This window comes from Ostrinia nubilalis, chromosome Z (genome assembly GCF_963855985.1).
Source record: "Ostrinia nubilalis chromosome Z, ilOstNubi1.1, whole genome shotgun sequence".
Lineage (NCBI taxonomy): Eukaryota > Metazoa > Arthropoda > Insecta > Lepidoptera > Crambidae > Ostrinia > Ostrinia nubilalis.
The window spans coordinates 19,186,454-19,208,778 of NC_087119.1; the positions used below are offsets into that span (position 1 = coordinate 19,186,454).

The 22,325-nt window shown below is 35.8% G+C and overlaps 3 protein-coding genes across 3 annotated transcripts in view; 1 reads left to right on the forward strand and 2 right to left on the reverse strand.

The window, feature by feature from the left end:
• LOC135086787 (dipeptidase 1-like) overlaps nt 1-22,325 on the forward strand; it is a 229,171-nt gene that overhangs the window by 144,287 nt on the left and 62,559 nt on the right. The window lies entirely within an intron of this gene.
• Nucleotides 1,535-10,500, reverse strand: LOC135086790 (uncharacterized). The gene is made up of 4 exons (XM_063981582.1): nt 10,291-10,500; nt 8,361-8,544; nt 3,625-4,396; nt 1,535-1,954 (listed from the first exon to the last, which is right to left on the reverse strand). Exons 1-3 carry the CDS (start codon nt 10,451-10,453, stop codon nt 3,637-3,639), a joined length of 1,107 nt encoding a protein of 368 aa, XP_063837652.1. The 5' UTR covers nt 10,454-10,500; the 3' UTR covers nt 1,535-1,954; nt 3,625-3,636.
• On the reverse strand, nt 13,466-15,645 carry LOC135086789 (uncharacterized). Its single transcript, XM_063981581.1, has 4 exons — nt 15,511-15,645; nt 14,729-14,959; nt 14,357-14,648; nt 13,466-14,229 (listed from the first exon to the last, which is right to left on the reverse strand). The coding sequence occupies exons 1-4, from the start codon at nt 15,618-15,620 to the stop codon at nt 13,735-13,737; spliced, it is 1,128 nt and encodes a 375-aa protein (XP_063837651.1). The 5' UTR covers nt 15,621-15,645; the 3' UTR covers nt 13,466-13,734.

Below are 22,325 nucleotides of genomic sequence, written 5' to 3' on the forward strand. Positions count from 1 at the left end.
TTTCTAAACAGCTCTTTGGGGAAATTTAACGGGGCCTTTAAATTTGTCGTGTTTTCGTTGATATTTTAACGAGTCTTCCTAAAATATGCTGGATATAATGCCTTATTACTTTTATGTACAATGGTCGGGGAGCTTTGGAACGCACAATTAAAAATTAGGACTGACTTAAAAGATACAAATACATCGGACTTAAATCATAGATAGTCTTAGAGCTACTTAACGCATAAAGAATACTTAGGGTAGTTGTTTTCTTAGCATCTACTAGTGATAGTTTGATGATTCGCTTACGTAAAATATGTTTCACTACTGCATCGATACTATAACATTCACCGCTATGAATTGCATCTCACCTCCGATCATTATTGTAAGATATACATACGTCTGCGGCGCTCGTTACCGGCTTGAATTATTCATGTTATACATTGCATCTAGCTAGTCGATAAACGAGGTGTTCATCAGTATACGAGCACGAAGAGTCGACCTTTGACATTTTAATACGCCACTTGATTGTTATGGCCATGAATATTGAATGTTCTCGTAACATCAGGAGTTTCCAATTTTCAGGAGAGGAAAGTAAAAATACTTTGTTGTAAAATATTTTTCTGACGATAATATTATAAGTATTAAACTTGGATTGGATTATTACAAGTAACAAGTTTGTTTTCCATACAAGAAACAACTTTGATGCTCGTTTAGACTGAAGGACGAAATAAGCAGCGAATAACTAATTCGGCGAAATTTTCTGACGATTAAGTACTTACATAATAGAGGCGATATATTATCTCTTACCAGACATAAGGAATAAAAATTTCCTCAAACAATTTTCGGACAACTGGTAACTCCGTGAAAAAGTGTACGAGCAACTCGTCAAGACAAAGCCTCCTTTATATTTCGTATTCAAAACAAATGTTACCTACCCCAAATCATATTAACAAAAATCTCTTGACCCTCAAGTTGAGGCAGACCCAAAAAATATTTGTATTCATAGTTTTTACTATTCGAAAAGTTCCCGACAGCCTGATTTCTTATTGGAATTTTCAGGTATTTCTCTGGAGTGAAACAAATCGAATGAGTAATGTTGGATATTTTTGCAATTTTTTAGCATGAGCGTGTGTGGAATAGGGATGGTGACTGGGTAATGAAATCGAAATTCTATTTAGTCCGTATGACAGATAATTAGAAAATATTAGACTCATATTTTTTAATTTTTTCCATAATCGAATAATTACAGTATTATATTGAGTTGAAATGTCGCGTGACGTCACTTTGAGTAAAAATTCTACTCAAGCGTGACGTATCGCGCCATTTCAACTCGATGTAGCACTATTATTATTTAATTATGAAAGAAAATAAAAAATCTGAGTCTAATTTCTAATTATCTGTCTGACGGACTAATAATTGAAATTTTGTCATCTACAAGCTTATTATAAATGTATAAAATAAAATAAACTTAAGAATTCAGTAACTGTCATCATTATTATGTATTTTAGTACTAGCATACCTACTACAGTGTACTCACTGATAGTTGATACGAGTAAGGCCCAGAACAGACGGTGAAACGCAACTGCAACGAAACTGCAACTGCTAGTTACTTTTGAGTTGCATCTAAGTTTCTGCCATAGCGTCCGTTGAGAGACCACATATGACGCGACCAGTTTGAAACATTCAGTTTCAGTTTCACTCATCAGAATCATCAGAAAGTTGCAGTTTCGTTGCAGTTGCGTTTCACTGTCTGTTCTGGGCCTTAGTGTACAGCAATTTGTACATAAATACTTTGTTTGTAACAAACTTTGCACTACACATAAATAACGGTTATTTTTAGTTCCCTCGGCCAAGTATTAGTAATCTAGTTCATAGCTTGAACGGTATTCCTTTGTAGACACTGTGGAGTGAAGCAATATCGACGTTGTATACTCTTGTCGGCCACGAGTACCTACTCGTAGGTATCCTTTTTCTGCGAAAAATAATCAAGCTTTACGGACGACGGCAACCTATAAACACGAGCATCTTATGTACTAGTAATAGATGCTATTTTTCAACAAAAATATACAGTGTGGAATTTTGTAATGCCACCTGGGACATAGAAAAATTTACTCAAAGAAACCATTCCTTTATTTTTTAAAAGAAATAGAATTGCATTCAAAGATATCCGATTTTTTTTTGAAATTCACTACCATACCAATTTACTCAAAGAAACCATTCCTTTATTTTTTTAAAGAAATAGAACTGCATTCAAAGATATCCGATTTTTTTTTTAAATTCACTACCATACCATACAATTTTCTGTAAATAATTACAATAATGTAAGATTTTATGGCTTTCCTTTCATTTGATTTATCAAGTTTGTTAGAGAGATTTCATCCTTATACTTAACCCTAACGATCGATGGAATAAAAATACAGGGTGTAATTTTTAACAGATGTTAGTTGGTTCGATTCCTGTGTATGGCAAGCAAATTTTTGAAAATATTTGAATGCAGTTCTATTTATTTTCAAAAATAAAGGAATGTTTTCTTTGAGTAAAATTCTTTATCTACAGTATTGAGAGTACTTTCCCTCCAGGTGGCATTACAAAATTCCACCCTGTATAGCCCGGTGTGCTGTCGGCTGTACCTGTACGTTGTTAATAGCTGCATCAATCAAGGGTCTACTCAGATATTCAATAAAGCATGTTGATCGCCTTCGAATATGGTTTCTTTATAGAATTAAATTATTAATTATTAATTTCGTCGTTCCGTTGCACCACCTAACTTTAACCGTAACTATAACGATAGCCGGTGTTTTTGTATGGTGTTTGACAGATTTTTGACGTTTGTTTTTAGGCGGTTAATTCGAAGTTCTGCTTGTGATTGTAAACTAAAGACACGCTAAAGATGACCTTAACATAATATAAAATATATACATATTTTGCTTCTCTTTCTCTCTTAAGAATTACGTAACTCTCCCGAGGCGTAAAGGTCTTCGCGATAGCATCGTCTGGTCCCGCCAGGCATGATTATTAGAAACGTTGGTATGTTTCTCCTTGCACAGTCCCAACAATCTATTACGTTCCCTAGACATTCCCAATGGAATGGAAATATATCCCGAAAATATTTACGCACCGTCAGAAGTTTTTTTTAGTAAAGGATCTAAGTAGGCAGGTAATACAAGAAGGGTTACTGCAAGCCATGTCAGCATGAAATACGATTTCTGAAAGGACGACTGCAAAACATAGTGCATTATTATGTGATCTAAACACTGTGACATCTTATGTAGTTATAATAGTTACGATTTTTCAACAAAAGTAGCTCAATCTTCTTTGCAAATGCTTTGCACTCAGCGGCATATAAACACGCTTAAACGAAATTATATTACAAATAACACATATTTGGTTAATAGTCATCATACTATTAATTATTATTGATTGCTTTAAAGGGATTATTACAGACGATAGATTTATGCGACGGCAGTGATTAGTAACGTTAATATATGATGAAGCTGGAACTGAATTATCAACGTTGTAGTCAAAGGAAACATTAACTAACGAATTAATTAATCTCTTAGACTTTATCATTAAAGAGAGATGTCGAGGTAAATTATTTATATACGACATGTATAAAAATAATTTAATTAAATAAACACCTACCTCTATCCAATATCACATAAATTTGTTCCTCACAATCTTCTCCCCGTAATCCTCATATTGCTTTTTCGACACCCACATCTTCTTGGAAGCAGGCATTCCTGCAAATGTCGCTCCTCCTAACCAGGAGACGGCATAAGCCTCCGGCGATGACAATACTGTAACCGGCTTGTTAGTGATGTTCTCAATCTCTGTAGCCAATCTTTCATTCAGGCCTGGTATCATTGACACCCCGCCGCAAGGGACCACTGCGTCATACAGTTCAGGCCTCAACTCCGCGTCGCACTTCATCGCACATGTTACCACAGCTTCTTGCAAAGGCATCACTTCAGTCTCGTACCCTTTCACCAGCACAGGTTGTATCATCATCTCAGCTGCCATAAAAGCTTCCTGACTTATATCAATTTCTTCCCCACTTGGCAGAACATACGTTCTACGGTAATTCTTCCTCGACATCGCTACGTTCTGTGTAAGATACAAGTTCTTTTTGATACCGTCTAGAACTTCTTCCGCGTGAATGTCAAGGCCGATATTCCTTTCGTCGAAACTGTCCTTTATGAACTTTGATATATCAACGCTGGCATAGTGTGTTTGCATGTGTGCGTAGCTTATGAGCCCTCCCTCGTATACGGGGACTATATCCGCGGTGTCATGTCCCAGATCCACCGATATGCCCGTCGTGAAACCAGACCCGTACAGAGATAGAACGCTCTGCGATTGAACGCATAATCCGGGGGAATTCAACGTCTCGAAGAATACCTCGCAGCACTTTATTCTGAAATGAAGAATTTTATGTGAGACTGAATCGGGGGGCTCGCGAACGATTTGATTCTTAAAAAATAAGTCTCATGGATATAATGTGTTGGCATAACGGAAGCAAGCATTCGCTCGATTACAGGACACGGTTGGCCAGATAAACTTTTATTGGATGTAAACATTAGAGCCGGAGTTTTTGCTCGGTATTTTTCCGGGTTCGTTGCGGAATGTCAGGCAATCGATTTCCAAGTATCGTACAATTTTCCAGACGATTAGAGCTCGAACCGTGGTAAGCGATGCTTCCTGGATATTCCAAATATAGGTAAGTAGGTGCTTTCGTAAATAAATACGAATTTCTTATTTTCTGCAAAAATCATACCTTTTCGGTTGTATAAAATTCTTAGTACTTACTTTATGTGCTTCTTTAATTAAGATAATTAGTAGTTGCCAAGAGTTCTTATTTGATTAATTAGGCTAATGACAGTGTGCTATAAGATCTGTATCGTTTATGTTAGGCTAATTACAGGATATAATTGAAAAGTTACTAGTTTGCACAGAATAATAATAACTTTGGTTTAATTTATACAGACATTTAATGTGAAAATAATGTTAGCCAAAGCCACTACCGCGTAAAGTGTTGATTACCGATATTTCACTAATAAATTTATATTTAAGACTAGAGGCCGCCCGCGACTTCGTACGCGTGGATCCCGTTTTACCCCCTTCATCTATCTTACGCGGTTTAGATTTTTTCATACAAATCTTTTTTCCCGCTAACTCCCGTTCTCGTGGGAATTTTGCAATATCCTGTTGTAACTAAGCTTTAAGTTTACTAAGGTACCTGCATGCCAAATTTCAAGCGTCTAACTTAAGCGGTTTAGATTTTTCATACAAAAGGATTTTCCCGCTAATTCCCGTTCCCGTGGGAATTCCAAAGTATACTATAACCTGCCCAGGAGTATGGAGAATAATTGTACCAAGTTTCGTTAAAATCCGTCTAGTAGTTTTTATTTCTATAAGGAACATACAGACAGAGACAAAAATTTTACTGATTGCATTTTTGGCATCAGTATCGATCACATCACCCCCTGATAGTTATTTTGAAAATATATTTCATGTACAGAATTGACCTCTCTACAGATTTATTATAAGTATAGATAAATAAATTATTAATTTCTTACTGTAGTTGAATCAACTCTACTAATTAATTAACAGACTAATAGACATGTTCAATAGATGGAGGTAATATTTACTAGCATTATTATAATGTGAGCCTGTAATGAAGAGGAAAGAATTTGCCTTGAAGCCATAACATTTTGGTGTTAAATAGGAAAAGATACCTACACAGATGTGTTTATTGTGATGTAGCATTGTTAGGTACAATCAACCCTATTTTCGAAAATTCTTACTTTAGTGCAAGTTAAAGATTTTGATTTTACAGAACATTGACATTTTTTTTTTATTTATTCCCCCTCTCGAGAGTTGATATTTTTTTCAAGAGTAAAGTTCTCTCCTCCCCATCCGTCAGACCGCGTGGGGAATGTAGGCCAAATCCTCAATTTGCCTCTGGTAAGTTAGGCGGTTATCACACTGCGCCGCGCTCCGCCGCGGTACGCGGGACGACAGATTTAATCATTGTATGCAAGTACCTCAGTTTGTATAGAAAACACGCGCGGCACAACACACTGACAACGCGTCTGCGCGCGGGATTTTTTTATATGAAATCACGCGCTCCGCGGCGGAGCGCATCCTTGACAACCTTGATAACCGCCTTAGAGGGGGTCGTGCTCCTGCAGTGGAAACAAAATAACCTGATGATGATCCTGTCACAAAAACAATATCGACTCAAAACTGGTATCTACGAATCATCAGGCAAACTTTCAAACCACTGTACAGGGGCTTATAGCATTCCCCGATAGTAAACTGTGAAATCGTTCACTAACTATTCTCACGAGCGCAAAGGTTGATTTTAATAATTCGCTACATGAAGTGTCGCCAATTTGCGTCGAAAATTATCAGATATATCGGGAATTGATCCACTTCAAACATTGACCGTGTTTGCTCACTGGACCACAGAATATGAAGGTAAAATTACCAATAGTTGTTCGTCCGTGTTTTTACAAAACGATATTTACTCAGATCTATACCATGAATGGTTTCATCACGAGATGTTTAGGGTTTTAGCGTTTATTTGATTTCATATTGTAACCCTTTTATACTCGTAAAACGTTTTTATTTAGCTTGCCTTATTGTTCTTTTTTTCTATTGTTGATGAATGAATGAACTAAAATACTATAGCGTTGAAGATTACTGGAAAATGGCCTGTTAATCTACTGTATTCGATTATACTACGTCTAGCCGAGCTTTATTATTCACGTGGCGTAAAGTGATCGCCTGTCGCCGAGGATAGCTTTTTCACGCTTATATCGACTCGCGAATTTATTGCCATCGTTATAATTCAATATTGATAAGGTTTTATTTTACAAAATAATGTGTATCGTTAAGGTAACTAGTAAACAAATAAGGTGATAGCTTTTAGGCTTATTTTGCACGATATTTATTTTTTATTGATCAAGTCCTAGATAAAAATTACTAAACCTGAAAATAATGAATTAAACATCACCATCTCCTCATTAAATCAAAAAGTTCCAAAGACGTAGTTCTCTCATTGTTCGAGCTTTCACTAGAAAGGCCAATTTTCTAAATAACCTTCACAAAGAGCCATAATGGCTGCAATAAGAAAGCTTATTTTTGGCCAGAAGCTGGAGTAAAGCATTAAACAAGTACAAGTCTCTTAATTACACCTTCTAAGTAACATTGCCCCAGTCCACTGATTCTCAAAATGTTCTTAACTATGTTACTAAAGCAATTACTAAGACGTACCTACAAGTAAGTTAGTGTTCTTAACTATGTTACTAAAGCAATTACTAAGACGTACCTACAAGTAAGTTCTTTGTTCTTGATTAAAATATAATTACATTCATTCATTCATTGTCAGCTTAACGTATTTAGTTTGACAATGTAAAGTAGGAATGGCAGTGTTGGGTGAGGAGTGATAATACTTCTATGTTTTTTCCCATCGATCTTTAAGAGTATAAATATTAGTGATCTGGTTTACATTTTAGTGGCAGATTTTTTTTCATGATACTGGTATAGATGAACTACACTGAACTGTCCCACCAAACACAATGACAGTGGGGCGCCACCATCGTTCAACTTTAAAGTTTCTAACGTGTCAAAAATCGGGACCAGCGATCCGGATCCCTCTGTCAATATCACGGGTGGGACAATTCGTTGTAGTTCATCTTTATCAGGGGTGTGCGCGGAACAGAACAAAAACATACCAATTATAATTAAGAAAAAAAAATCGCTCAAAAGAACAAGTTTAAGAAAAACAGACGAGTATTAATAAACTACGTTATGACCCAAAAGGTTTGGGAAACACATTTGCGGTCCTCTCTTATTACAAGGCCCGGTGGTCATTCGGCGTCTTCAGCACTAAGCCTTCATATCCCTGCGTCCCGGTTACTCCACAAACTGTTCCCAACACGTGTTGGTTGGATTTAAAACGCCTGTCAGTGAAACTGGGAAAGCTAAGACGGGACTCGGCTAAAAGCTTTAGGATTAGTACTTACAATTGTAAGACCTACGACTCGAGATTAGAAACGAAACAAGTTTGTAAATTGCGTATATTACCTACCATGAGTATTTTCATCCGTATTAATATTATAAATTGCGAAAGCAGCTCTGTCTATTACTTATTCAAGATTAAGCCGGCTGGATCGGTTTAACTATAGTTAATGTAATATTGATATAGTTCATAAGACTATACGAAGGACAGAAAGTCTTTATTCCGAAAATCAGGTCTTCATAGGTCAAGTGTCTCAAGATTTTGTGATTAGGAAGTGAATGAATAATAAGTGATCTTCATCTATACTAATAATAAAGAGGTATTTGTGTGTTATATTTGAAAATCTACTCACTTCTCTTCAATAGGCGTAGTAACCGAGCAGGCCAGGATCACAGCTCGGTCCTCGGGTGCAGCCTTCAGCTCCCTGTAGAAGACATGGTGCCAGACCCTCTCCATGTTGTCCCAGTGGACTATCCTGCCGTTCACGACTGGTCGGCTCAGTTCTAGGTCTTCTATCTTTGCTACTGCTTCATCGCCTGAAAGTATTTATTTAATTCATTGAGCTATCACAGTTTCCCTGCATGATCGAATCAGAAATGAGAAGATCCGCAGGAGAACCAAAGTTGTTTGTTGGCCGTTTGGTGTAGTGGTTCGAAACGGACTACTATTCCGGAGGTAGGGGGTTCGATTCCCGCACAGTACAAACATTTGTGTGCATGAACATATTTGTTTGTATTGGACTGGGTGTTTTCTATGTATAATAAGTATGTATTTACAAAAAAAAAGTATTTAAGTATGTTTATATCCGTTGTCTAGTACCCATAGTACAAGCTTTGCTTAGTTTGGGACTAGAAGCGCAGTGTAAAATGTCCAAGGATATTTATTTATTTATTTTATTTATTATTTAAAGTGACCGGCATAGCCCGCAAAATCGCTAAAATCAAGTGATAGTGGGCGCGGCACATAGCTCGCAGAGCTGTTGGCTACTGGGGCAGAAATTTTAAAATTTTGTGATTTATTTATTTATTAAAGACGCAAGACATATTACAATTAAGATTTCACAAATTGATTAATCAGTGAGTAGTATTTCGCTTTTTATAGATACATAACTGATTACTCAGTGTAAAGCTTGTGAGGACACGGTGTCAGGTATCACTAAACATTTAACAAATCACTCGACCTATGAAATAAGTCTCACGCGCGTGGACGCACAGGGTGACACACAAACCAATCACAGAGCTTTAGTCAACGCTGTGCGTTCGATTTGCTGCTTCACTTAAGCAAGCATCGTTTGTGAATACGGGCGTCCTTATGTTATCTTAATATTAGGTATACGCAAAAAGGATTTTGCATACTCTTTTCATAAAGTTAAAATAACAAAAAGAACAGCCTGTTATCCCTTCCTTTCATAGCAAGTAAAATCATTCGATCAATCATCACGACAGTAGCTCACATACTGAGTAAATGAAAATGGTAATCGATCTGTATACCATGTCGTGTTAATGCCCAAAACATTTCGCGACACCATCTATCAAACCCATAATTTATGTCAATAACTGTACAATTAAATTGCGTTCTTTATTGGAATACTATATTCGCTGTGTTCAGGATTGGGGCTATTTTAATAATGTTAGTATCGTATTATTTATAATTAGAGTATAAACAGTAGCTAACCACATCACATTATGGCACTTTTATTAGGAAATAGCACCGTTAACGTATTCATCATACTTATTTTAACCTGCTTACTGAAAATCGACTTTATAACAATACAAATGAACATTTAAATTATACATATTAACCAAGATTTACTTTTCAGCAACTTTTTAAAGTAGTTACGATGGTGAGATGGTTAGTGAAAACAGTCATTGTTTATGAAAATAGTAAACTACAGTAAGTACAGTAACTTATGTCCAGTGATTCAACGTTGTTCAAACCATGTGTTGCAACTGTTACGTGACTGGTTTGAAGAGGGACTTTCAGTAATGTTGCCTCCATCAATTGACATGAAAATCTGTATTAAGGACATTTTAAAGTGGTTTTGCTGTTCTCTTTTATTTAGGTACTGGGGAAGGTACGGGACGCACTCGATAGCTTTAAGCAGCAGCAATTTTTTCTGTGCAAAACCATGCTCATGGACTATTGAATGTAGGTAAGAAGCTTTTCTAAAAGCTATTGCAGGTACGCGTTTCTACTCATTCTTGTAGAAATTTTCTATGCCTGTTGTCATTGAATGATGGGTGATACTTGTTTAGATACATAGAATGAATTGCTTTACATACCTATGTACACATCGTAGTATTCTCTTCCGTAACTCCCTTTAAGATAGTTCGGCCTTCCCACAACAGTTCGGAACATTGAAACAGGGTGATTGTCACATGCGAACCCAGCTTTAAGCATATAGCTTCCATTATCAATAACTACCACCGGCTTTTCGAATGCCATAATGGTATTTTTTATAAAATTAACATAAAAAGTAACTTTCGGGGAACAAAAGGTTCTTTGGCATTGACAACATTAATGTCATTCATGACAAATTAAGTCAAATTATTATTTTTTAATTAAATTGCCACACTTTTTAATAGTAGCAGTCACAAATCTATATATATAAAAATGAAACCCGTTTTCCGTTGTCACGACATAACATGAAAACGGTTTGACCGATTTGGCTGATTTTTTTTTGTAGTTTTCTAATACTCTGTACAAGGTTTTTACGGAAAAAAATATAAAGAAAATCTCTACGCTAAGGCGGTACGAAGTTCGCCGGGTCAGCTAGTGAATTATAAGTCTATCCAATATATAGTTCCAAAATACTGGACTGTCCTGTCGATGACATTGACAGTGGGGCGCCACCGTCAATACCGGATCGCTGGTTCAGATTTTTGCCATGTTAGAAACCATATAGTTGAACGATGGTAGCGCCCCCCTGTCATTGAGTTTGGTGGGACAGTTCAGCGTGGGTCATCTATAGCTTGATTAGAATGACAGCTGCCATCAAAAGTAACGACATAACTTTGTAGTAGCGATCAATGAGAGCTAAATATTGGCGGACAAGAAATAATTCACGTCTGACCTACAAACAATATTTTCGACGACAGTGCTTCTAATAAAAATGTTAATTTCGTGTATATGCAGCGTTAAATTACACCAATAAGTAGTAATTCGAAATTATAAAAATCAAGCTAGAGTATTAGGGCCATTCTTATTCTTACGCATTTTTGTGTGAGATGTAAGAATAGCATATGTTTTTAAAGAAAATCAGTGCACTGTATATTAATTTACTTAGTATAATACCTCTATTAACTAGGCCCAATATCATTTTTATCATAAAACTATTAGAAGAATATTTAAAAAAAGTTACAAGTCCAAAATGTCACGGACCGTGTAGTGTGAGATTCCCGGATTTGGACATACAATATTTTTTTCTGAAGAGATGTTATGTTATTTTGATAAATATTACAGTAATTATGCAAGATTAATACATGTTATATAAGACTGTTAAAAATTTATATCAATAATAATTACCATTTTTGATTTTGAACACCAAACATTGTGTGAGCAGTTTTTGTGTCACAACCACGTGCGCCACTTTAAATATGCGTAACTCGGTAAAAAACTATCTTTGATATTGACATCCCTTGCTAAGTTTTTTTAGAACAGTAACATTGTCATCTTATTAGATTTGCAATTGGCTGAACGTAGTGAGTGAGCCGCAAAAAATTATTTCCTATTTATTTGAAAAAAGGGACAACCATAACACGTCCATCCCGTGTACGGTTTTTAAAGGTAGGTATCAATGTCACGCTATTGTATAAAACATAATTATGTACCTCATGCAGTATAGTTTCAGATAATTGCACAAGATCTGCTAATTCACAGATAGTTTTTTGGATATATCGGACACGTTCCAAATTGTCACGGCCATGGTATTAAAAATGTGTCACTACCGCAAACTATTTAAGTACATGGTCGTGACATTACAACGCGTGGTTGTGACATTCTATTTTTATTATTTTAATAGTTTTTGTTGTTCTGCTAAATTATTTTGTGTATTGTGCAATTTTTAGGAGTAGCCTTTTAGTAAGTGTACTTATTTTTCGCTAGTATGATTTTCTAGATGCCACGAAGGAAAAATTATTGCACTTTCTCATTTCTGCAGTAATATCAAATTTTACTGAGACAGCTCCCGGTAAAGGCCCTGCAGAGGTGGTCGGAGTTGTTTTAAAAGGAATTGCTATTAACCATATTTTTAGTGGTACGGTGACTATGAAACATGTTTAAGTTGTGAAAACCAACTGTTATGTGAATCCCACAGAAATCTCATTTGATACTCAATTAGGTACCTACTGTGTTTAAGATTTACTAATTTGTTAAGCATATTATCATATCGAAACCATGTAGGTAGCATATCGGAAGCATGATCAGATAGTGCCAATAATAAAAAGTCTATTTTTTTTATTATCTAGTAGATATATTAACTACCTGACGGCATTTTTGATCTCAATTTTAATTAAATTTTTGGATGTTCAGAAAAAAGTACATATTACCAAATAACACCTTTGTTGATGAAACGAATTTAGTGTATTTTATTGTTAATCAATTTAAACTATTATGATGTAAATTTAACAACATAAATATTATTATTTACAGTAAAAATGTAAAACTGTCACATCCGTGTCATGCAGTGTCACAGCCGTGTTTACGTAGGCTATTTTGTTTCCTTTCCGAGGGCTTTAAGGTTGTCCATATACATCAAAAGTATGCTTTTGGTTTATACTTTCGATACACATCGCAAAAAGTTTAAAAAAAAAATCTTTAAATTTTTAAAAAAAATTGGCACAAATTTAAGAATGGCCCATTAACGACGTCTCTACAAGGTTATCTCGAGTTACAAAAATGTTAGTGTTGGGACATATCGACAAATGTCATATTAAATTAAAACTATTTTTTTAACATATTGAACAAATTTTTTTTCTAACTAATTTTTTAACATATTTAAGTCAAGTTATACGTTTTTCTAAATGTTCACTATTAAAAACCAAAAAACATTTCATTCTTAAATAATCAAACATCGGAAATAAATCACCGGTATTTTTTTGGGTATTCATAGCACCGTTGCTCTAGAAGAGATGCCCTCCTCTCCTCCGCCCTCTAGCGAGAGGAAAAAACCACTGAAGAACACTGATGATAATGACTACGACTTAGGTTGTACACCCTTGACATGAATTTTAAATTTTACTGTCTTTAAATTTAAATCATAATTGTCATTTTTATGAATAAAGATATGAAGAAAAATTGGGTGCATTTTTTATATCATTTTTTCGAAAACTTATCGATACATCTATGTGAACCGTACGAAACATACCCAACACTAGTCACATTCGTTTGACAGCCGTCATTCTAATCAAGCTATATTGGATAGACTATACCATTTTATTTCAAAAAGTATTTATTATCGTTAAATATTTTAGTTTTAAATCCACTTCTAGACTAACATTTTTATTTTAATAGATGACAGCGTAATTGTTTAGTGAGGGAAAATAATATACGAACATTAATAAAACTCTGAATGGCGAATTCTCTACTCGATGCGCTGCTAATGTGTCCGATTTAGTAGCGGTAGAGCAAAGCTGACTCGGCGAAAATGAGCAAATCTGGATCTCAGACAAACACACTTGTCTCTGCCGAGAATCGATCGTCTGGCTGCCCGCCAAAGGCGTTTATCTTTAGAAGAATTTGTAATTGACAGATTCCGGCCCAGCGTCCCCATACTCTTCCTTACTCAACCAAAAACCTTTCAAGTTATCCATAGAGGCCATAATAGAGCCTCCGGTCCACACACAGTTCTGCCTCAAAGACATCGCGTCGATAGACGTCTTTACATCTGGCTGTTTCGCAACTCGTTTTCTCATTTCTATGCACAAGCGTTCTATTAGACCCGAAAACATGCTTGTTCCACCAGAAACAACAATGTTTTCGTAGAACATAGTCCTGTAGTCTATATCACACTTATCGATACTGGAGCATATGATCTCGGGGATGCTAGGGCAGTCTAAGCCTTCGAGAGATGGCTTGAACAGAACTTCGGGGCATTTGAAGCGTTCTTCGCTCAGTAGAACGTGCTGGCCGTCGGGCAAATCAAAACGAGTCTTATTTTCTCCGGTGGACGAAAACTTTTCCAAATCAGCTGCATAGTCTAAAGCGACATAACACATTTCTGCCTGAAAATAAAAATTAAGGGTTCATTATAAACAAACTGCATAACTGTAAATACTTTAAAACCGAAGAGAAAAGTTAATTGAATATTTCACGATTCACGGAATCAAATTGTGAAATGGCAATCCCAACCTTAATGCGATCAAGTAATTTCCTTTCGATTGGAGTGGTGAATGAATACCCGGTTTCAGCCATTAATTTTTGTAAGCGATCGGTCAATTTCTGTCCAGTCAACGGTGACGTGATAGTAGCATGTTTTAATGGGAATCCTTCGAACACCGGTGTTATGTTGGAGCTGGAGTATCCACTCTCCCAAACCACTCCAGAAGTTCTCCCGCTGGCATTGAGGGCCAGGACAGGGGCCTTTGCTAGATACAACCCTTGGATTGCAAAAGCCTCAAACAAAATTTCTGCCATCCGCTCTCTGCGAAACAAAACATTTCATGTTTAATTTTTACTTGAGGATTTTTATCAACAATCAACATAGTTACAGTTAATCATTACTTATCCTTGCGTGGAACCAAGGAATGCACAGAATGCATAATATGAGCCTCTTCGGGAGGGACATGAAGCCCCTTATAAAAAATATAATGCCAGAACTTCTCCATCTCATCCCAATCTGCGATCAGGCCTTCTTTCACCGGGAAGGTTAAATTCGATATACCTTGCATTCTTATAGCTTCATCGCCACAGTAAACCAGAGGAATACCATCAATAAGGCCTGCACGACGAAACCTGCAACGGTGATATTCCAATTAAACACTCGTAAACTCGTAGAATATTTTTAATGGACTACTCTACGAGTACTATATATTTCCATCCGCTTGCATACATACTGCTAAGTCGTGGGAATAAACGCGCTAGAATTATCACAGTCAATACAGTCGCGTAGCATAATCGGCGCAAATGGTTGCTTCCCGTGTGGAATTTAATATTACGTCGATTTTTATCGTGTGGGTAAAAAAAATTTCAATAGAAAATGTAATTTCAGAAGTTTATTGCTTATTGATAAGAAGACTGTTACTAAAATTATATTATAGTTTCAAATATAAAACAAGTTTGCCAGTCAAGCCCTAGCTTGTGTGGCTTGGTTGAGTGGGTCGCCCAACCTCTTGGCTGAAGAACCACAATAAAATGGTTCATACTGGAACTATTACAACAATGTAAAGCTAGATCCATTCCATTCTACCTATTTAAGATCCCTATGTACTGACATGACACCTAGGATTTTAATAACCTAAGCATGGATGTCAATTTACACATCAATAGAAAATATGTAACCATACCTTCCTACTGCAGTGGGTATGACACACCTAGGTGATGGTTCACCAGCAAACCCTGCTTTAGTGTACTGGGATCCCGTATCCAAAACTACTCCAATATTTTGGAAGGACATTTTCGTTAGAGCTACAGAAACTAAAACGTGGCCCACTAGAAAGTAATAGATACCAAATTGCTTTGCAAAACAAACTTTATATTTAATGCCAGTTGATAGCTTAATTAAGGTATAGCGTGTCTCCAGCATTATTTGTATCCCTGAATAACAACGAGTGCTTTATTTATGAAGATGAAGAATTATGTCATTATCCTTTGTTGCGAGATTACGTTTTCTTTATGCAGGTTTTTCAGATATGTAACGCTTTTCAAAAGTTGGACATTATTCGAGTAATCACCTTATAAAAGACCTTTTATTTTCCAAGGATTTTCCATTTGTTCATTTTGTATTATACACCCAATCAAATTTTCTCTCGTAATGAATACTGCTTAGCGAAATATCCTTTATTCAAGACTAAGAAATAGCAATCTCATCTTAAGTACCACATAAAATCTAAAATGCAAATCTCAAAAGCGATTACACTTTGAATCATCTGGTGTTTTCAATAAACGAAGCAACAAACATTTACTCGGAACTTATTGCAGGATCTTATGAATTTGGGATGAAGTTTGTTTTCAACAATTCTAAAATGGCAGAGCGATATTTTGTATACAAGTTTGTTTTCCGCGTTCACCCCCGGGTAAACTTTCCAATACAGTTGCAGGAACTGATTATTTACGACCTAGGTTACGGAGACAGTTACGGCCGCAAGTATTACACCACTATTTGTTATAGTTTTGTTACGTTACCGTCTTAAGTGATCACTAAACATTTAAGTGCCCATATATTTAAAAAGGTACTACTTTACTAAATGTATTTAAGTAAAAAATTTTATCATCGATATACATAATTAAGGGCGCTGTCATAAAAGACTAAGGCTGGGACAACCCAGCTTAAGATGAATGACGTAGACAGTCCAGCAGAATGTTAATTGACTGTAACGATGAAATAATGGAGGTATGTAATAAGCATGGTTCCTTACAAAAAATAATAAGAGTAATATAACTGGACGGCATGTGGCTGAAACAACATTAATAACTACGAAAATTGCGCTATAAGCAACAAGATTAAAGTCAGCGCTACACGCCTTATCCTCTATTATGTTATGTCCAATCTTTAAAAGTAATTCATTGTTTGATGTAGACTTTAAAGTTAGTCATAAGTAACTATCAAAGCTTGATTAAGTGGCACAAGATATGTAATAACTGAGCAGCACTGAAAAGTTGGGGCAACACTTTATTCTCATAAATATTACTCTAACAAGTAAAGTTAAGCATTTGCAAAAGCAATTAACTATTCAGCTCAAGCGAATCAAGTTCTCGTGTGGAAATTGCGCTTGTCTTTTAATAATAAGTTTACCGAGTCAAAGACTGGTGCGATCCCATAATAGGTACCTACTGCAAACGCGTGCTTGTGTAATGTGGTTACCCGGTGCATCCCAACCGCTCCTCGCGCTTCGCTAATCAAAGCACTGTCTAAGTGATTCTCCCCTACATTCAACTTTACAACGCGACTATAGCGAATTGCTACAATAGAATCAGTTGACTAAATATTTCAGCAATCTATTGTCAAGGAATTTCTAATGTTCCATCAGTCGTGAGAGACTGTGCTAAATTGAAATGTCATGTCGGATTTACTATCTTGTGATGTATCTCAAGAGCAGTACGTACAGGGGCCCATATTCACAATATCACTTTTGATTTCATTCGACGCATTTCGATGTTAAGATCTTTTTTGCTTGAGTTAGAATCGAGATATGGCCGTCCTGTAATATTGACTGAGATCGAACTATGAGGTCAGTCTGTAAATGATCCGGTTCTTCAAGTTTTAATATTATGTTGTTTTAAAGTCGATAAGGTCAAAACTAACTAAACTGAAAATCGAAAGTAACCAGATTTTATTTTTTGTTTAAAAAGATTGTAAAAAAAGCTCGTCAAAAATGACTTAGGCATATTTTTCGATTTCTCTAGAACGTCCACGTCCATCAAAGTAACATTTGAATCGTTTGCAAACAGACCGGTTGAAGAGAATTGCAAAATTGAAATCTAAATTCGCCACTCGGCTCGCTTACCGTTCGAGTTGGTGACATTACATATTTGGGCTACATCTTTATTGAACAATAGAAATATCGCTCAACACTCCTGAACGTGGCTTTTGTTTGTCGGGTTGTTTACACTTTTGGTGTTTGCACCTCGGCCTGATTTACCTTTATACAAGTTGGTTTGAATTAAGACAATAGGCTAGATGACAAAATTTCAATTATTATTCCGTCATACAGATAATTAGACAATATTAGACACATATTTTTTATTTTCTTTCATAATTATAATAATAAATAATAATAATAAATATCTTTGGACAATTTCACACAGCGCTATCTAGCCCCAAAGTAAGCAATTAATATGCTTGTGTTATGGGTGCTAGTTTAACGGATATACTACATTATATACTTTTTAAATACATACATATTATACATAGTAACACCCAGACCCGTCACAGAAATTAAAATTCATCATTTCAATTTCTGCCCGGCCGGGAATCGAACCCGGGACCTCTCGGCATAGTAGTCCGTTTTAGAACCACTACACCAAACGGCCGACAAATTAAATAATAACAGTGCTACATCGAGTTGAAATGGCGCGATACGTCACGCTTGAGTAGATTTTTAACTGTAATTATTCGATTATGGAAAAAAATAAAAAATATGAGTCTAATATTTTCTAATTATCTGTCTTACGGACTAAATAGAATTTCGGTTTCATTACCCAGTCATCATCCCTATTTAATTACACAGAACCTTAAAAATATTTAATGGGATGGCCAACGAAAACGACCGTTCCATCTATTTTTGTGGCATAATTAAAACATGGTTATGGTAGTGACCGATTTTTATGCTAAAACTAGGATGAAGTGAAAAAAAATGATTGATAACTAGCCCAATTACGCGTGGGTGATAGCTGTTTGTAAATTGAAGAGAAAGCCTTTGATAGATTAAAATAATAATGTTTTTTTGTGTCTGGATCAAAATAGTCAGCTGTCTTGTTTTATTTAGATCCCTTGTCAATTTGGGAAAATTTGCCTGCAAGTTCATAAATATAATTTACCGACGAAAAGAAGATTTGCGATATAAAATATTACACGTTCCGTGCATTCCCGCTTTTCGGAAAGTCTTTGCCCTGGGGGCCAAACTGCCTTTTTTTCGAAGGGAGTAATATAACTTTGAAACTTTATTTTCCAAAATACCGAGTGAATGCCCGCGTGCGCTTGTTGTCTGTATTAAATTAGAGGATTGCCCAAACTTCTTTAAACTCGATAATAAAATTTAACAACTTTGTAACAATGAGGCATTTTGGCCGCATGTTTATAAATTTTAACAACATCCTAAATTACAAACAGTTGCAAAAACAGTATTAAATGAGTCATGGTAATGCACAGAGACTTGGCAATTAGCATATTCCACTGAAATAAATGTTTGGTGCTTACTAATTCAGCCTTTAGTTATTGCTTATACAAAACTGCAAACACTGTTGATTGTTACAAAACCAATAAAATAATTATATAGTTCTGTATTTTGGGCAATAAGACATTAGGTTCTTATTTAACTTGAATGAGAAAGATGTTGTTGGTTGACGCTGTTACGCTTAAAATTTGGAATATAACAATTAATATTACCTTCTCTACTCGTATGTTCAATGTTCATAGTTTAGTAAATAATTATAATGCGTTATCACTTCATAGTTAGGTACTACAATAATTGGTGGTTCCTTACCTGGAACCATGACTATTTATCTCTGCTCTTATTTGATTTAGCACATAGTACCTACTTAAATAAATAAATATCCTTGGACATTTTACACTATGCCTCCAGTTCCAAACTAAGCAATGCTTGTACTATGAGTAGGTACTAGACAACGGATATAACCATATTTAAATAACTTATAGCTCCAGAGCATTAGTAACATAACTGGAATTTTCTCAAGCCCCAAAATTGTGTCAGATTTAATAGCACCGCAAACAATCTTGAAACTTCAAGACATGTAGCCTGCGCCTGACCCGCTCGACCTTAAACTTGTAACCGTCGAGATTTAGTGTTCGAATCAGGGTATTAAACTACAGACTGTGGATTTGGTAAACACTGACGAGACAGAAACTTTGGTTTGGTATTTAACGACATTCCCGGCTAAAGTTCGTCTAACTCCATGTTCGGAGGCTGGGCGAGCGAGATATGAATTGATTTTAAGTTTATTTTGTTACTGTGTCTATATTTATTACATTTCGGGATGCAAAACAAATGTTACTTTGATGAACAAACAGTTGAGAGTTCAGCGGGGTAGAGAGAGTGTTGTAATAAAAATTCTATCAACTATTTTATGGTATGATTGAAAGTAATAGACTGATGTGCTGATAACTGCTCTTGTAGAACCGTGACTTTTTAAGCAAAAAAATACTCAGATACATTAAAATACGTCACAGAAAATAATATTCAAATGATGTCACCAATGTAACCGCCAATATTTTAAATACACCCGTTATTGAAACGCTCCACAAATCTCTTGTATCCATCGTGTGATAAACATTTTAAAAGGTGTAATCTGAAAATCCCTAATTACTCAGTAAATAGTTGATTTGAGCCCGGCTACTGAATAGGTTAATTAATTGTAAAGGTGAGTATAGATTAGAGCATTTTTAAGTACTTAATGTAACGTTCTAACGAATTGTACAATACGGGTAAAAGTTGTCTAAGCATTTCATGTAGGTAATCTAATGTTCTTGCGAATGCTCGGCGCTAACAGCGAGTGTACATTTTGGTACGCGAAACACTTCGTTCTACCATTCATTCATTCTTTGTTAAAGTGTTCATCGCCTGAGCCTGTGCTAAGGTTCAACGAAATGTTACACTAATACGAATACACTCGTTGGTTTGTAAAATTAGGTTGTAACAAAATGGCGAGGTAGGTACACTAGAACAAATCATAAAGTGGCTCGTTGTTCTGTTACAAATAAATCTTTCGTAGTAAATGTACTACTAGAGCATTTTAAGTAACAAAACAACGATCTGTATAATATACGTACCTACTCACATTAAAATGTGAAATTCGCGACGAGCGTGTCATATAATGGTAAGCTCTAGTATAGGAGTTTAAAGAGCTACATGAACGGCCGTACACATTGTAAATGTCACATTATGCTCTAATGAGATAGATCGGTCGCCAGCTTAATGCGGCCGGCTGCATGCACAGTCGGCATTGCCCGACCAATATTGATACTGACAGTCGGATCTGGTTAATACCGCAGATGTGCCAGATTATCCATCAAAGTGACTCGTTTGGTAGGTTTAGTCCGGCTAATAATTCAGATGCAGACTTGCATTGGGAATTATCTATAACCTAAAAGCTACGTGGGTTGTTTGGCTTAATAACAGAAATAAAACGTTTAATGCTTTTATATGCAAGTACTTACCGAAAAATCGTAAGTATTATGCGAGATGAATTTTGTAATTTAGGCGGTACCCAAAACGCTTGTAACAAGGGAAATTTTTCTAACATTTAACTTTTGGTGATTATTTTAAGTTACATTTACAGATTTTGAAACAAAAATTGTGAAGACTTTTGTCGTTCAATTTGTATAGTGCCCATATTATTTGAGACTATAATATTATAATTGTGACTAAGCAAGTAGTGAAGATCCAACCCTTCAACTAGTTGAGTAATAAAATAAGACCTTGTATGTATAGGACGATGACAGCGAGAGAGACTTATTCTAAACTTCTCAGTATCCAACTTTGCAAACGTTGTCTTGCAACTTCTTCGCTTTGATGTACAATGTACATACCGCATACCGTACATACCTGAGACCATCTTTACTTTCTGTTAAGTAAAAGAGAGACTTTTGCAAATTGTGTAATACATAGAATGACTAGCTGCAATTCAGTTGAAGTCGCTTGGATACTTTGTTGATTTACGTTTGGTATTTCTCATTTTTCATTACTCAGACAACAAACTATTACTTACAATATTTTTGTTACGTATTTTTTCTAAACTATGCCGTATAAATAAGCTACAGGAACATTTTGCTGTTCACTATCTAAATATATGTATAAGTATAACTCAAAGGTGACTGACTGACTGACATAATGATCTATCAACGCCCAAACCACTGGACGGATCGGCTGAAATTTGGCATGCAGGTAGATGTTATGATGAGGCATCCGCTAAGAATGGATTTTACCAAACTCCACCACTAATGGGGTAAAACAGGATCCACGCGTACGAAGTCGCGGGCGGCCGCTAGTTATCTTATATGAACGTAATAATAAACTAAGATTTATAGCAAGCCCTCTGAATGGGGTATAATACCCGATCCGACGGGGAACCAATCTTGCGGAGGTTCTGGTCGACTATTTCAGTGACACAATGTAACGGCACATCAAGTTAAAGACAGTGGCATCTTATGTAATTGTAATAGGGTTTATTTTGCCACAAAAATGTAGTCTGATGTGCTGTACTAGTAATAGGTAATAGCTAGGGATCCGGGATGTTATGTTATTACATAATAACAGTGTTCAGTGTTTGGCTATACATATAATATAACCAGAATATAAGTCAACGTAGTATACAGCGTGTCCCAAAAAGTAGTGTCAAGCCGATGCCCAGTGGTAAAACATCACTAGGGCTACCCGAATCAATGCGACTTTTGAAAGTTTTCGAGTTATGTTTTTTTTACAAA